The sequence below is a fragment of the Thunnus maccoyii genome, chromosome 11 (genome assembly GCF_910596095.1).
Source record: "Thunnus maccoyii chromosome 11, fThuMac1.1, whole genome shotgun sequence".
Lineage (NCBI taxonomy): Eukaryota > Metazoa > Chordata > Actinopteri > Scombriformes > Scombridae > Thunnus > Thunnus maccoyii.
Genome location: NC_056543.1, coordinates 19,771,918 through 19,787,931, shown reverse-complemented (window position 1 = coordinate 19,787,931; position 16,014 = coordinate 19,771,918). Strand labels below are relative to the sequence as shown.

Below are 16,014 nucleotides of genomic sequence, written 5' to 3'. Positions count from 1 at the left end.
GTTTATGGTACACAACACACAGTAGATGCACTCATTTGCATAAAATGATGAGAGTTGCTCCATGCAGAACAGGAAAACTCATATTAACACAGCAAGAGCTACTACTTGGCCCTCACTAAAGGTTACAGATGTATTTGTAAAAGCCGTTGACGACATTCAATCCAATGATGTAATTTACGCTATTTGGCTACAAATCTGAATCAGGATAAGTGTCTTTTTTACCATCACAGAAGAATGCCAAAGTTGCATTTACCCAGCTTAAATCATAATTAATTAAACAAATTAGAAAGCCATTAACAGAGTTGCATAAAGATCTTTCTCTCATTAAAGTGTTTTTACTCTTTAGATCAAACATTAACATTAATGTGCACTATTTAATGAAAATGCCTTTTTCAGAACATCATCCATCATTATATTTTCAATTTACTGACAGTAAAATAGAGGACTCTGAACCCCAACAGGCATAAAAACAACTCTCCCGATAAGTTGTCAAATATACTCATACCATAGACAGGAAGTACATAGAAATCAATTGCAGTCAATGAGATCCCAGGATATCACATTCCTCAAATCAGATAGCCACTCTCGTGTCAACACACTATAGAAGCTCCTCCCTACCGCCCTGGGAGGATAGGATTCACAGCATCCAGCAATTATCTGTAATGTGGGAGAAAAATCAATGTGTCCATGGAAAGCTGCTAAGGTCACCAAGCTGATGTTGTCACTTGAATCAGAAGCAGTGCGTTGCTTCAGGCTGGACTTCAAGCCTATCAGCCAGCATCTGCAAGAACACGCATCACTTGTAATGCTGTGGATTACGATAATTATTAGCCTGACAATATGGAAGATAATTGTCTTCTGCATGTGATCAGGGTAGAATGGAAAATTATCACAGATTTCAGTCATCTACTAATGCAGATACAATAAGTCATTAAAAAAAAAAAAAAAACAAAGGTCACAGAACTGAATTAATTTAGTTAGCTTTTATACCATAGTCCCGGAGAAACAGCATGTCTTTTTTACAGTTGGAATGACATAAACTTTAAACTTAAAATACAGAGTTCACTGTCACACACAATCTATACTGGTGCAGTTATAGATTATATCTGTTACATCAATTCCTGTAAGATATAATACAGATGGGTGGGGGAATTGTTTCGACCCTAAGTATTGTAAATAGCTCACCATTTAACATGTCTGTTGTCAGTCATTTTAAATTTCGGAGAAAAAAAAAAAGCAGTAAAACAGACTCACCTCTGCTGCTCTTGATTTTCTTCCAAAGTGCTGCTAATGCAGATTTCATTTTTGCCTGTATTATCAATTTCCATGTCTTCTCCCTAAGGTAGATGCTCACAACTGGAGCTATTGGAGAGCAAGCTTCAAATGTGCCCTCTTTGTGGGTGACGAGATCCCAGCAGTACAGTAAGGGGAGGGGAGGCCTCTTTGAAACATTGATAGTCTGGTGTAAATTCTATTAACGGTGAGGGGATATTGAGACGAATGAAAAATCAATACCTTCTCGCCAGTAACGTTTGAAGGATCAGGCTGAGTGGAAATGTGAGATGGCATGCCTTGCCCTGACGCAGAGACTGCTTCTGTAAGTGGTTAATCAAGTACTTGTCTGACATCTAGATTGCATTTTCTTCTCACCATTACTCCCATTTTTCCCCTTCACTGTAGAGAGGATGTGCTATCAAATGTAAGAGATGGTAATCTGAGTAATAATAGCAGTCACCAATCTGATATAGCTGCACTCTACTAAAGGCAATGAAAATTGTGTTTCGTCTTAACATCTCAGTTTTCAAAAGACAAATGCATTGTGTTTCACTTCTTCACCAACAGTACACATGTAAACCACACACACACGTGCGAATCTCAAACTGTACAATCACCTGGAAACGGTGGGGTGTCTGTGGTGACTCACTGAGTTAAAATTTTGCATCCACGCTGTGTTAAAGTGACCCCTACCATTTTGTTCAGACCTTAAATAAGGAAAGGAGATACAATGATGCACTGAAATTGTATCTCCTGCCTACATACTGTAACAGGCATTTTAAAAAATCCATCTATCGCTGCAGTTTGAGATAGAACCCAGATATTCATTTCTTTACCTTAAAAGGGTTGTTTCTCAACACTTTACACTAATATCATAGAAATAGGTGCCATAAAAAGAATGGCAAACGCAGCATCCCCAAAGATGCCATTTCACTCTCTTCTGGTGGCCCGCTAGGACATATTGTATCTTTTATGTCTATTATTAAAGGTTCATAACACTATGATGCCACGGGCTGCTTGCACTAACAGTGCTCCAGCACAGACAAGTGACAAAAAGGAGGCACTGCATTTGGTCAGGGTCAGGCTAAGTTAAGTTACATTTTCCCCCATACTAACAGGATTTTATGGAGAGGGATCTTCCTACAAACACTTACAGTAGAACTTGCCCATGGCACGTTATAGCTATATTTGAGTTTCTGTAGAGAATTTGAGAATCTGTTCAGTATTTTTTTTTTAAATTTCATTTTGAATTTTTAGGATAACCAACAGTAAATTCTAATCTAATCCATAGAAAAAAAATCATCCTTGTGAAGCTTAGACTGTTTATGCTGTGTCTAATATTCAGTTTTTTTGTCAGATGAGTGTTGATTTAAGTTTAATTTTGAAGATCACATTTGCAGTGTTGTTGTACTACTGGTAATATAACATTTCACTGCACATTTTACTTGTATAATGTATGTGACAATTAAAGATGGATTTGATTTGTTTTGATTCATTGGATTACTTTTGCACAGGTGTTTCTGTTATTTTTTATGTTATATTGTCCACAAGGGCCTCATAAATATATTGTAACAATGCATCTTTCACAGTCACAACATAAATTCAACACAGGTTAATATAATATAAATCACATAAAGCTATTTGGTTTGTTGCTATTAGCTGTAATGGATTGAACTGTATTATACAGTTATTGCATTACTTGCATCTATTCAGGTCAAGTCAAGCCTTGCCCTTGATTGAGCTGACTTTTAAGAGTCAATGTGTGTGTATTATCACCATCTAGTGGCCAGTCGTCTAGTGGTTGATTTTTTACAGAGGGAGGATACTGTCTCACATCTCATGCCATGCTGACTCACATACTGTACACACACACACCCTCCACAGCACGTCAATTACACACAAAATCTGAGTCAGTACTTCCCAGTTACTGTAAACAGATAAGTCCTCAAGTTCAACCTCTTATGTAAATATTATACCTGGTATGGCCAGCCCAAAGCGTGAAAAAAATTTAAGAAATAATTTCAGAAATACAATTTTACAATAAGATCTTTTAAAGACTCTTTACCTGATGACAGCTGCAGACAAACATTCATAGGTTTTAGCGTCACATACTGAAGTCTATACAGATGAATTTGCCTGTTCTGCTTTCATCTAATATCCCCCTCAAAATTTATGGCACTTGATAATCGACCTAATAAATCACTAGAAAATATTACCTCCCACATACATCCCCAGAAACCTGTGTGTTTCCGGTGAGGCAGCGTGCCGGCAGGCTGCATACTTCTCATAATATTCTTCCTTTATAATCCAGCGCTGTACAGTAGGATGCTTCTTGGAAAGCTGTTCAGCTCATCAAGAGAGCATCATCCATTTACATTAAGAAATATGTATTATAAAAGCTCATTATATTATTGTGGTAATGAAATTGAAGAGTTGTCAGAAATGTCACTTTCTGTAAGAAATATGAATTATAAAATCTGAAAACCAAACTCTTCTTTGCAAGGTATTCCAAAAGTCAATTTCTAGGATCTGTGTGAGCCAAACATTTATTCTGACATCCTTTACAAGGTTACTGGATAGAAGCTCCCAAGGCTGCAGTTATCCCACTGAGAAATGACATAACGGGAAGTGTGATGAGAATCTGCTAGGAGTCTTAAACCTCACCACCACCAAATAAGTGGATCAAACGCAAAGCTGCCCTCTTATCACCACTTCCCCTGTCTGTTTGGTAGACTGTGGTATCTGATGAAGCCTTATCGTGGCCATACAGTGCTGGTTCACATGTCATGTTATCACACAGGTCCCTTCCCCAGGGCTCCCACAGGAAAGGCCTGTTCCCAGGGCACGACATGCCAAGTATCTCAACTGCATGGTGAGGGGAAAAAAAAATCAGTGTGGTCAAGGGAGGACTGTGAATTTAAGGATGGTCTGGCTACCATTTCCGTGAGGGTCTCATAACACTCAACACAAGTGAGAGCCAAATTAGAAATCCAGATACTGTGCATTATTGCAATTCAGCAACAGCTGTTACAAAACTGGTTAAATCGGTTTAATAAACACTGGGCCAGTTACCCTACATTTAACCAGATAATACAGAGCAACAGTACTGTACGGTTGATGTCCTAGAAACAATAGGCTTTTTTTTCCTCACAATGTTAGCTCTTTAGTTTGTGTATTTTTTAAATGTTTGTATATTAAAACATCTAATTGCAGTGAAGGTGATATATATAGGCTAGATGGGGAAAATTGTACATGATATTTAGATTGTAATCTAATTTGTAATGTCTTGTTTTAAGGATAAAATGATATGTGAGAGGCTAGATTTCAAAAAATACTAAATAAATAAACAATGGCTTTATACTAGATTACAGAATATCATTATTATTATATGTCTGACAATTTTGCAGTGTTTTTTTTTTCTTGCAAATTACATGAGTCATATTTGAAAGCTTAATGGCAAAATATTGTACCCTTGAGCATGAGGAAGTTAAACACATGTACACTGTCATGTCCCACGCATATATTAAAGCCTTCTTCCCCAATGCTTCGATCGTCATTGTTTATTTTGGTCGCATTTACATACATTTTAGTCGTTATTATAATCATGAAAGGAGGAAGTACTGAGTCATAGTCTGGGGGGTGGAGGAGATGGGGGAGAGATGAGGGACTACTCAGCATGGTGACGCGCAGGGGACCTGCTGCTATTGTGAGTCGGCTCTGCTCCCTCGCCCAGTTTGGACTGGTGGCAGAGATATGAATTCCCCTTTACACTTCTTTATTCACTAACTGATGATCTACAGCAGATATGTCCGCTCAAGGGCTGTTAAGCAGTGTTTTCTCATGTTCGCTAAGCCCCAAAACTATCTCCAAGCGGAGGCTGAGGCAGACAAGGAGCTTGGACTCGGCGCTGATGCGACGCTATGAAGTTGAGGAGACGACGTACAAGGTCAGTGACCCGACGGCTTCATACGGGGCAAGTTAAGTTATTCTAGCTGTTGTCAGACTTGATTGCTTGAAATGTCAGACAGCATCCAGAAACCCTGTTTTAAAATATAACTGTATTATTCGCGCTGTTTCTTTCAATATGAGATATTAGATCAGATCAGATGCACTGATAATACTGATGTTGGCGTTAAATTAGTTTTATGATGAATGGCTGAATGGCAATAAGATTTTTCATTAACTGAGGGGGTCCTAAGGGGAGTGTATGTGATCCAGATCTTTTTTTCTCACTTGACTTCTGGATCCCAGTTCTGGTTTGTCATTGCACACATGGAGTATCACTTATACAAGAATAAAAAGTCCACATTGAGCTGGATTTGAGCGCACGGCACAGCGTTGCACAATTACTGTATCCAAATTCCGGAAGAGGCTGGAATTCCCTCAAGGAAGATGTGGCTATGTTCCTTTGATCTTAAATGAACATTAAATCACATTTTTCACCTCCAGTAATTATTCTCTGAAATGAGAGGGAATAAAAAGGAAATCGTTTTGTAAAACTATTGCAACATCACCAAATGTATGACTAATGGGGCTAACACCCTAATATGTCGACCTTTGATATAGTTGTGTAAGTGTTGCTGCGTCACTGGACACTAAAAAGTGATTCAAGACAACATCAACATTTTCATAAATGATGTCAGCAGGAACCTTTGCTTGTACTAACTTGCGAGGTTTGTTGAAAGAAGTATTCCAGGTTATATGGATGAGATAGATGAGATCATAAACATGGTAAGGGTTGTGGTGTTATGATCTATGTTAAAGAAAACATTCAGTGTAAACAGATTGATTCGCCCAGTGATACTCTGGAATGCGTTGGAGTTTCCATCACCCTCTCCTCTGAAATGTCCTTTAATGTAATTGTTCTGTATCAACCACCAACTGAAAAGGATGTGTTCTTTGATTATTTCTCTGATATTCTCAAAAAATGTAATGGCAAAGAAGTGCTCCTAAAAGGGGATTTCAATCTCAACTGGTTAGACAGAATACGCACTCAATGGGAAAATATAATAACTGGTAAAAACTGTGAGCAGGCTTGTGATGATTTAATATATACATTAAAGCATATCTAAATGTACTAAAACAATGCCTCAGAAGCATAATAGAAAACAGACTCAGACACTTCATGCTTAAAAATCTCTAAAATCAGGACTGGAAACTGAACATTTGATATATAAAAGCCTTAGAAATAAAGTTACAGGCCAGCTTAGGAAAGCCAAAGCTAATTTCTTTTTCGAGATAATAAGACAGGCAAAAGGGAAAAGTATTGATCAACTCACAGGAAAAGAGCACCCTGAGAGTCGACCTATAGAGCTCTGGTTAAATGGGATTATACAAGATGACAGTTTAGCTGTGGCAAATACTTTTATTGATTATTTTATTTACTCTGTTTTGGAACTGGGTGGTAATTCTACAGAAATCCAGCTTCCAATGGTTTTAACACTGAACACTGAATTTTAAACATACAGATGAGGCAAAGCTAAATAAAATCCTTTCATCATGATCTAATTCAAGAGCAAAAGATATTTGGGGACTTGATACTGTTTTCTTAAAAAATATAAAGCTGATTTAACTACCCCTATCACTCATATTATAAACCGATCACTGAAAGAAAGCATAGTCCCTATAGCACTCTGAAGACCACCATTGTAACCCCTGTATACAAATCAGGTGAGACAAGAGGTAAGCAACTACAGGTCCATTGTTATACTACCTGCCATTTCAAAAGTTGTTGAAAAGGTTGTAGCTGAACAACTGGTAGGTCATCTAAATAAAGAAAATCTACTCCGTCCCGTGCAACTTGGGTTTAGAGCAAACCATTCTACTGGAACTGCATGTTGCTACTTCCTTGAAGTCATTAAGGCTAGCCTCGATAAAGGAGGGGTGGTGGGTGCCATATTTCTTGACCTGCGCAAGGCTTTTGATACAGTCAATCACTCAGTACTCCTCTCTAAGTTGTCTAAATTCAAACTTTCTGTTAATGTACTAAATTGGATTCAGTCTTACCTACTTGACTGTTCTCAGTGTGTCCAGATGAAGGACAAAACATCATCTCTAAGAGCCAGCGTTATGGGAGTGCTGCAAGGTTCTACCTTAAGACCATTGTTGTTCAGTGCCGTCAATGATCTTCCATCTGTGTGTGATGGTGTGGAGACCCTGATGTATGCAGACAACACAGTCTTATATGCACACAGGAAAGACACTGAACAAGTTGCTGCCAAATTGTCATTAACAATGGAAAAAGAGCATGAAGTTATTCATGTCTCACTCTGAAGACTTAGAAAACAGTGACCATGTATTTTTTGAATAAACAAGAACAAAAGGTTTTTCCAAATATTTATGTAGATAGACATAAAAAAGACAGATAAAAATATTGATGAGTTTAAATACTATTCTAGATTGCAATTCTACATTCAAAAGGCATATTAAAAAGAGGTGCCATGCATTGAAATATAACATAGCTAACCTTATTAGGAATTCAGTAACAGTTGAAGCCTCTAAGACATATTTGAATGAAATAATTTTTTCTTATTTTCATTACTGCGTATCATGTTGGTCTCAGGCAAACAAGATGGTCTTTATAGGTCACTTCATAAACAAGCCCTGAAAGTCCTGCACAGGAAATCACAGCAGTATCATCATTGTGATTGTTAAATATAAATATTAAGCTTTGACAACTCAATTTTGTATTCAGATGTCCATTTAGTGCATAAGATAATCCATAATGCTGCTCCTCCACTGTTGAGGAGCTTTGTTCAGCTCCGCTCTGAGCAAATGAACAGACCTTCAAGGTCTGCTTCAAGGAGAGAATGTAGCGTCCCTAAACGAGGGTCTGCCTTTGCTCAATTTGCTTTTTCTGTAAAGCCATTAAAGAATGGAATAAATTCCCTGTCAATCTGAAAACCTGCACAGATTTCTATATTTTCATCCGTGAAGTTAAAAAATGGATTTTAAGTAACCAGTCTGGTCAGCGGTATTTTAACATTTTGACAACCTGTTTTTTTGATATACAGTATGCATGTAATATTTTGACATTTGTACTCTGCTTTGTATTTATTCCTATGAAATGTGTGTGTGTGTGTGTGTGTGTGTGTGTGTGTGTGTGTGTGTGTGTGTGTGTGTATGTCTGTGTCTGTGTGTATATATGCCTGTGTGGATGTCAATAGGTTGTTGTTCCATTTGTAGTGGACGTGATAGGTTTTGCTCTGTGTTTTATTGTTTCTGTTCACCTGCCCAGGGACTACAGATGGAAATTAGCTTATAGCAAAATGTGGTATAAAGCATCTTTTCTCTTAGTTTGAGATTAGTGTATTTTGTACATGGTCTTCCTGATATAAACAAATTTAATAAACTAAACTAAACTAAACTGAAAAACTGTCACATTTGGCACCTATTTAGTTGGATGTAACTCAAAAAGATCATTTTTTCACTTCACAAATATTAATGTTATAAGGTCTGAAAAAAGGGGAACTAGTTGTGATGGGTGTGCACTATCAAGCTTCCAACCTGACAATAGTACAAACATGGTAAACAGTCATATGATAAAATGATTCCTTCAAATTTGTGCAATGTGAATCTGTGCATAGTCCTTAGAACAAGATCATTATTATTAAATGACTGCTAATGAGCTTGAAAACCCAAATTTTCGCAAATGTTTTCTCTCCAATTCTGTTTCCATTTAAAGTGAGACTTTTACTTTTTACTTTACTTTGCAAAAAACAAATAAAATCTTGACTTGGCAGCAACTTTAATTTGATTGTCTATGTAGGAATTTCTTTATTAAGTAGCCTTAGAGATGAATGTATGCACACATCTTATAAAGCAGCTGTAGCAGTGCAGTAAAGACAGTTAAAAGCACTGACATTTATGTTACTTAGTAACTTCTACATAGCAATTAGTAGTTTCTACATTACCAAAGGAAACAAATCAACTAAGTTATTACTGCATATTAGGGCCTATCTCTGTCACATGAAAAAAGATCACTGTCCACGGTGTTCATCTTCATGAGGAGGTATCCTGCTATGTCATCATGAAAGAAAATATCTAAACACATAAATAATTTAAAACCAATTACAAAGACCATTTGTGTCTCTTCTTTATCTGTTTTAGATTCATAATATTTAGTAGGGTCACTTGCCCATAATTTAAGACAATCTATACTGCTGTGCTTAAGTTGGTCCTCATGGTAACACTGTTTGTTTAGTATAATGGAAATGAATTACAGATGTGATATTGTAATAGGCTTATAATGAATACTAGGTATCTGGTCTCTCTTACAGTCATCAACAAGAACTCAAATTCTGCAGCCAGAGCTCGTAGAAATGTAATCACAGTAAATCTGAATGAAACTGATTAATATTGGAGACAACTCTGTGTCGGAGAGGATTTTTAATGTGATTAAAGACTTTGGGGAGTGCTTGCTCGCTTCCTACACCATTATGCTCTTTTTTTTTTTGTCAAGGATTGTAAAGTAGGAAAACATTAACCTCACTTCAGACAACAACCCCCAACATATTGCCAAAAGTAGTTGCAGGTAGTTGTTCTGTTAATCACTAACTATTTTTCCTACTGCAAAGACCTTTTGGGGTATTTGTAGACAGTACACCTGTACAACTGTATTTTTCAACAAATCCTTCAAATTGAATGACCAAATACATTGTTTGACCATGTGCACTCCAGAATGACACATAGGAGTGTTTTCTAATCTAGTGCCACTATTGGCAGTAATTAGCAGGACAACATCATTTGTCTGTGCCTTCCAAAACTGTTAAAAATCACTATTAAAAAAAAAAGACGTTTTATGATGTAACAACGCTGTGGTTAAGGTCTGGTTAGGTTAGGGAAGGATCATTCTTTCGGGTTAAGATGATCACTTTGTGTTAGTTACTACTTCCTTAAAGCCAGGCGAACTTCATCATCATGGCAACAATAATAACCATGTAAGGTTAGGGGACGATCATAGTTATGGATTTTAAAAAACTGTCCCGACTTGCGGTTGGAAATATGACACTCTAATTGGAAACAGGAAACAAACAGTGGTCTCCTTTTGCAAAGTCCACTGTTTGCAAGTTTGGGTTAATACATCCACCCAACCCACCTCTGAATGTGGACATTTGTCAATTTATATAGACGTCATCTGAACTGCGCCAAGTCATAATTACTACGGCCGCTAAATGGCATCTGTCACTCAAATGTAACTATATGTCATTTTTGGGCGACTGCCATGACAACCTATTGTGTCGTTGTTGAGAGGACAGTCTGGTATTTTTTGAGCTCCATACTACTGAGCAGAACTCAAGCCAGTTGAGCCGAGGTCTGAGTTGTGAGATCCTTCCTGGAGATTCACATGACCATGCTGTCAGCTTACACTGACAGTTAGCAAGAACCTTGCTGTAAACAAAACTCACCTCAGTCAGTAATGAAAGTCACATTTTCTGGGTGAACTAATATCCAACCAGTAGTTCATTCAGGGACAAAAGTATCTAAGAAACTGTTCCAATAACATTGGTGAAGTCAGGTTGACAGTGTTTGCCCTTTGCACCAAACATTGCTGCACCTCCACCCAATAACAGCCCTAGCTCAACAAGACTCTTTTTATGAGATGTCTTGTAACTCAGGCTGGCCAGGCCTCTAGTAAAACTTTAAAATACCATATTCACTTTCCTGAATGCCATCCAGTGTGTATTTATTGTGCTTAGAAAACAATAAATCACATAGTTAAACATAGGTTTTGTGTAGGACATACCGTGCGCCAAGGCATGCTAATAATGTCTATAATCAATGGGAATCATCATTGCAAAGCATAAGGTTTGAGTGTCTAGCCTACTGTATGCTCTGTTATATGTCTCTGATGTATATCTTTCAAATAATCAGCAAGTTATTTGTTGCAGGATTGTGGCATAAAAACACATCATTTACCTTGTTTAAAAATGATTGTCAGTGTGGTATTATTGATCTATGTTATACATGACCTTGCATTTTCCATAGGTTGAATATCACTGTGCTCTATCAAGGGTATACTCACTCAGGGTCTCAGTAGTCTGAGCTGAGATGGAAAGCAGAGACATCTGGTTTACATGAAGAAAGCCTCAACTCTTATTCTCTCACAGTAGAGCAGCATGACCTGATCCCTGGCTACAGTCCCTCAGGCACATATTTCTTCCCACAGGAGACTGTCCATTTGCATGGCATGGAACTTAACCTGTTGGCTTGTGACTGCAGCACCATAGCATCCAGTTTGTGTCTGAGAAAGAGGAAAAATACACAGTGGGTTAGATGTAAACATAACTGTAAAAACATTGTTTCACATTAATTCATTAAAACCTCACTTTCAAGTCACCTTTGTATGGTTACATAAGTGATATTATGATCTGCTTAGTGTAAGTCAAAGGGATTCCCAGCCTTAATAGCTGGAAACCTACACTGAATAACCACATTCAGATCTTTCTGTGGGAATACAGTATATGTCTAGTCAGAAAGTGGCGCCATAACATGATGTAAAAATTATTTTAGCCGGGGTTTTCAAGGTGCAATTTAACCTGATAGAAGAAAGGCATATGAATAGTCTTGGTTTCGGTTATTGTATAGACTCTTACACAGTTGCCCTCTGTGTATCACGCTCAGCAGTGCAACTCAGCAGCAAATAAGATCAATATGTTCACTGGAGAGCATTGTTTTTAGGCTCAAAATCCAATGAACACTCAGAATTGTGGGAGACGAAACATCGAGTTCTCAAAGTTTTATGGGATTAGATCATGAGGAATGTTCGAATAGAATCAGACATTACAAGTTTTAAAGTCTTTTAAGGTAGTGTTAACAATATGTACATTACACTTTTTACTTTTTCTTACATTACACATTTTAAGTATTTAACAACCAGGTAGTGTCCTTGACTTTCTCATGATCCCCTGTGTACATCTGTCCAGCATATTGCAAAACTGTGTAGCTCAAGCCTGGCCTGCACAGTCGCCTACAGAACTGATTTTGAAGTGTTTTGTACAGAATATCATGACTGAAGGTATGACTGCCCAACTGTAAGTCAGTTCCTTTTTAATATGACTATGGTGGATCATTTCTCTGATCCACATAAGTGCCTAGCATTGCAGTCATGTTTTATGTTTATTTAAACTCATTTTGCATTTTCATTTTGGGCTCTTATTGGACTAACCTCTGGGGTATTAAGACCTTGTGAGATATTGGAAAATACTGTATTTTGGTATAACTGCCTTTTTCAATAACCAAACCTAATGTCTGTCATTTGTATTTTAAAACCTGTTTAAATAGTGTCACTATGAAGTATAGTTTGTGGGACATGATGATTTTGAAAAGAGTTCAGCCCCAGGCAGTGTGTGATTTGGTCCTCATTCACTTTGTTCAATGCACAATCCTTTAGCGATGTACCTTTGTAAGTCACTATAAACAGTCAGATCAGATATGCTAGAGTAAAATAGATCTTAATTATCTCAGGTTTGTCTTTGGAAGCTTGTAAACTGCAAGAAATGATAAAGCCTTTAGAGGGAGCCATTCATCATTCTGTCATAGTAACGTTAAGGACCAAATGAGGACATTAATCACTGAGATAAAGATTAAAGGTTGACGGTAGGTAATATGAAAAGATGTGTACCTTCATCTTGTATCATGTGGGTTTAAATTGAAAGTTTTATAAAATGTACACAGTTATCCTGTTACTGCTGTTGTTATTCATACAAGTACTGCACTTTTAACATTGTACATATAGAATATTACTTCATTATTAGGTTTGTTGTATGCTAAAGCAGCACTGCCTTTTGGCCTCATATTTCAAATGCAATTTTAATCTCCTCTCTCATCCCCTTTATGTCAGGCTAGATGAGGCTGAATTTAGAGTTCTGTGGTAGATGGTATGATTGTGGTGTATTTTTTACCTGTACCATGACAGCTTTTCTATGGGCATCAGAATCCCTCTGAAATAGAAATATTTGCCATATTAAATTTAATGTTATGTGTTGTAATGTTAGACATAATTTAAGTGTTATGTCTTAACACACATCTGAATGGCCCATGACTCATTGAGTATATTTGTGGAATAATTTGATGATGCAGAAAGGGAAACGTTGGAGAGTATTGCGCCATCTGATTGTTTGGATGGAATGTCATCTGCATTCCTCTGAGCTTAATGGAGAAGAGATGGCCTGAAGGAGAAAGAGCTTGCTGGAAACTAAAAACTACTCAACTTGGGATGCACCGATCCAACTTTTTCTGTCCTGATACCGATACCTGAGTTTTGGGTACTAGCCGATACCGAGTACTGATCTGATACCAGTGTTTAATTAATAAGCTGTATGCCTCACCATGTGGAAGAGACTGGAATTGTTCTTTTATTTGCAAGGCAAAATCAGGCTTGACTCAAAATTTGCTTTCCTAACTTTGTAAAATAAAATGTACCAAATAAATACATAGATGTAAATGTACTGAATTGTTACTTATTAAAATAATGGTATCTGATACCAGATCAGCCCATCGTCACGATACCTGATCCAGCTATTGGAGTCAGTATCGGACTGATATCAGTATTGGTAACGGTGCATCTTTCTACTTAACACATGGATCTTGTGACTTTATTAAATGCAAGAAAAAAAATTCAATTAAAATTCAGTTTCTTTTCAAACAACTTTTGATTTGGGAAGCGATGTTCCCTTCTAGGGTTGCAACATTATTTTCATTATCGATTAACCTGACCGTCATTTTCTCAATTAAATGACCAATTTTTGAAATGTAAAAAGATGTAAAAAAATGTTATATTATAATGATATAATTTCCCAAAGGTGAGTTAAAGGTGACATCAAAGGTGACACCTTCAAATATCTTGGTTTTCCAAAACCCAAAGATATTAAGTTTACCATCATATCAAAGTATAGCATTAAGTCATCACATTTGAGAAGCTGAAACTATTACATGGTGTTTTTTCTTTAAAAATGACTTAAGTGCTTAAGGCAAATATTGTGCTTTTTACTCCAGCACATGTATCTCATGGCTGTGGTGACTTTAATGTTCAGGTAAAATTTGACATGCAAAACATTTGGCTAATATGATGTATAGAATAGAATAAAAGCACATCACCAAACAACCTAATAACACACATCTATTGTACACAAAGTATAATAGGCCTCTTTGACAGCGGACATTTTGACTTGTCATAGCAGGAAAAGCACAGGTGTTACCAACATTAATGATGGCTCTATTATATTCAAGTGTTCCAGTAAACCATGACAACTGACAACAACAACTTCTGGAACTGAAGCAACTAAATTGAATCCAGCCATGATTAATTGTATTATTGACACCTGTGCTTTTCCTAACTGTCACAAGTCAAAATCCTATCAGCACTTTTCAGTTTGGTGACCTCATGTATTTCCCTGCATAACCTCTATTTCATCCTGAGCAGAAGTCTAAATCAACCCTGTGTGGGTGTGCAGGGCCTGACTATTTTTAGAGCTAGTCCAATACTAGATTTGATAAGGCCAATAAAAAAATCTATATGATATATGATAATGATATCTCATCTGATATTTGTTTTCAACATTAACATAAACAAACATCAATTTTAAAGAATCAAAGAATTGTGACCAAGATAATTAATGAGTAAGACATACAGTTGAAACCCCCCCCCCCCCCCCCCCACATATCTTTGACAGCTCTGTATTGATATTTCTCGTACTTATTGGCCAATGTACTGTATATACATCTATACCGATATATCTGTGATATGCTAATATCGGCTAATATATCCACCAGGCTGATTATCGGTCTAGTTCTAATTCTTTTCAGCTGTTCTGTCTTTATAGTCTCCTAGCTGTGCTTCACTTTGTGCCAAGCCCGTAGAACCATACACAGATATTAAAAACCAAACCACTCTCTCCCAGACTGATAAATATTCATATGATGTTAATAAACAGTTATCTGAATAAAAACAACAGCTGGTTTTCTTTTAAATGATGTTTTTTTAAAGTTACTTGTGGCCAATTTGTTTTCACAACAGTCTCAGTATTCAAGTAGGTAACATTAGACACCTAACCAGCTATATAAGGAAGCCACTTCACCTAGAGTAAACAAACAAACAAACAAAAACATATTTTCTCACATACCTAGTTAGTTGTATCTATATGCAGATAAGTCTGGTTTGGAGATATGTCTAAGATTTCTGCCACAGTTATTTGTGATGCTCACAGCACTAAAAAAGTATCATTCAAAACCTCTCTTCCAGAAATGATGCACCAACACCTTTTGTTTTCAGAATTATTTGTTCAGTGGAAAGTAGCTCTAAATGCATTACAAAATATGTGATTCTTTGATTTAAAATAAGTCTCAAGGTACATGTTTATGTATATAAACTGCATTAATTAATCTCAAGACACATGTGAGCAAGCCATAAACAATTGCAACAGTGCAGAGCAGATTCGCCAAGATAACTGTCCTGCTCCATAGCAACAGTTGCCAAGGCTCGTGATGTCATGACCTGGCTCAAGGCCACAAGAAAAGGGAAACGCACTGTGCTAAAGCTTCAACAAAGGATATTATTTATTTAAACAAATTAAGCCAAATTAAAGCGATAACAGAACATTTACAGTATGAGGCGTTGAAGTCAGTGGGATCTATGGTGTATGTGCTGCATGGGTGGTGAGTGTGTGTGTGTGTGCGTGTTGAAAGGTGCATAAAAGCAAGGTAAAGAATTAAACCAGCCACAGCAGAGTCAGCCAGAGA

The 16,014-nt window shown here is 37.0% G+C and overlaps 1 protein-coding gene and 1 long non-coding RNA gene across 3 annotated transcripts in view; one reads left to right on the top strand and one right to left on the bottom strand.

Annotated features, from left to right (window-relative positions):
- Positions 1-36: 36 nt before the first annotated feature.
- LOC121906638 lies at positions 37-15,622 on the bottom strand. 2 transcript variants are annotated; one of them, XR_006098698.1, is made up of 4 exons: positions 15,399-15,622; positions 13,179-13,217; positions 11,300-11,518; positions 37-781 (listed from the first exon to the last, which is right to left on the bottom strand). It is a non-coding gene; the product is annotated as an uncharacterized LOC121906638 (long non-coding RNA). The 2 variants fall into 2 exon arrangements; XR_006098699.1 differs by lacking the exon at positions 37-781 and adding an exon at positions 7,310-7,431.
- LOC121906635 (rho GTPase-activating protein 6-like) overlaps positions 5,026-16,014 on the top strand; it is a 23,992-nt gene continuing 13,003 nt past the window's right edge. Inside the window, exon 1 of the mRNA XM_042425589.1 lies at positions 5,026-5,221. Coding sequence (XP_042281523.1) covers positions 5,081-5,221 — 141 coding nt within the window. The 5' untranslated portion in view covers positions 5,026-5,080. The remainder of the gene's footprint in view (positions 5,222-16,014) is intronic.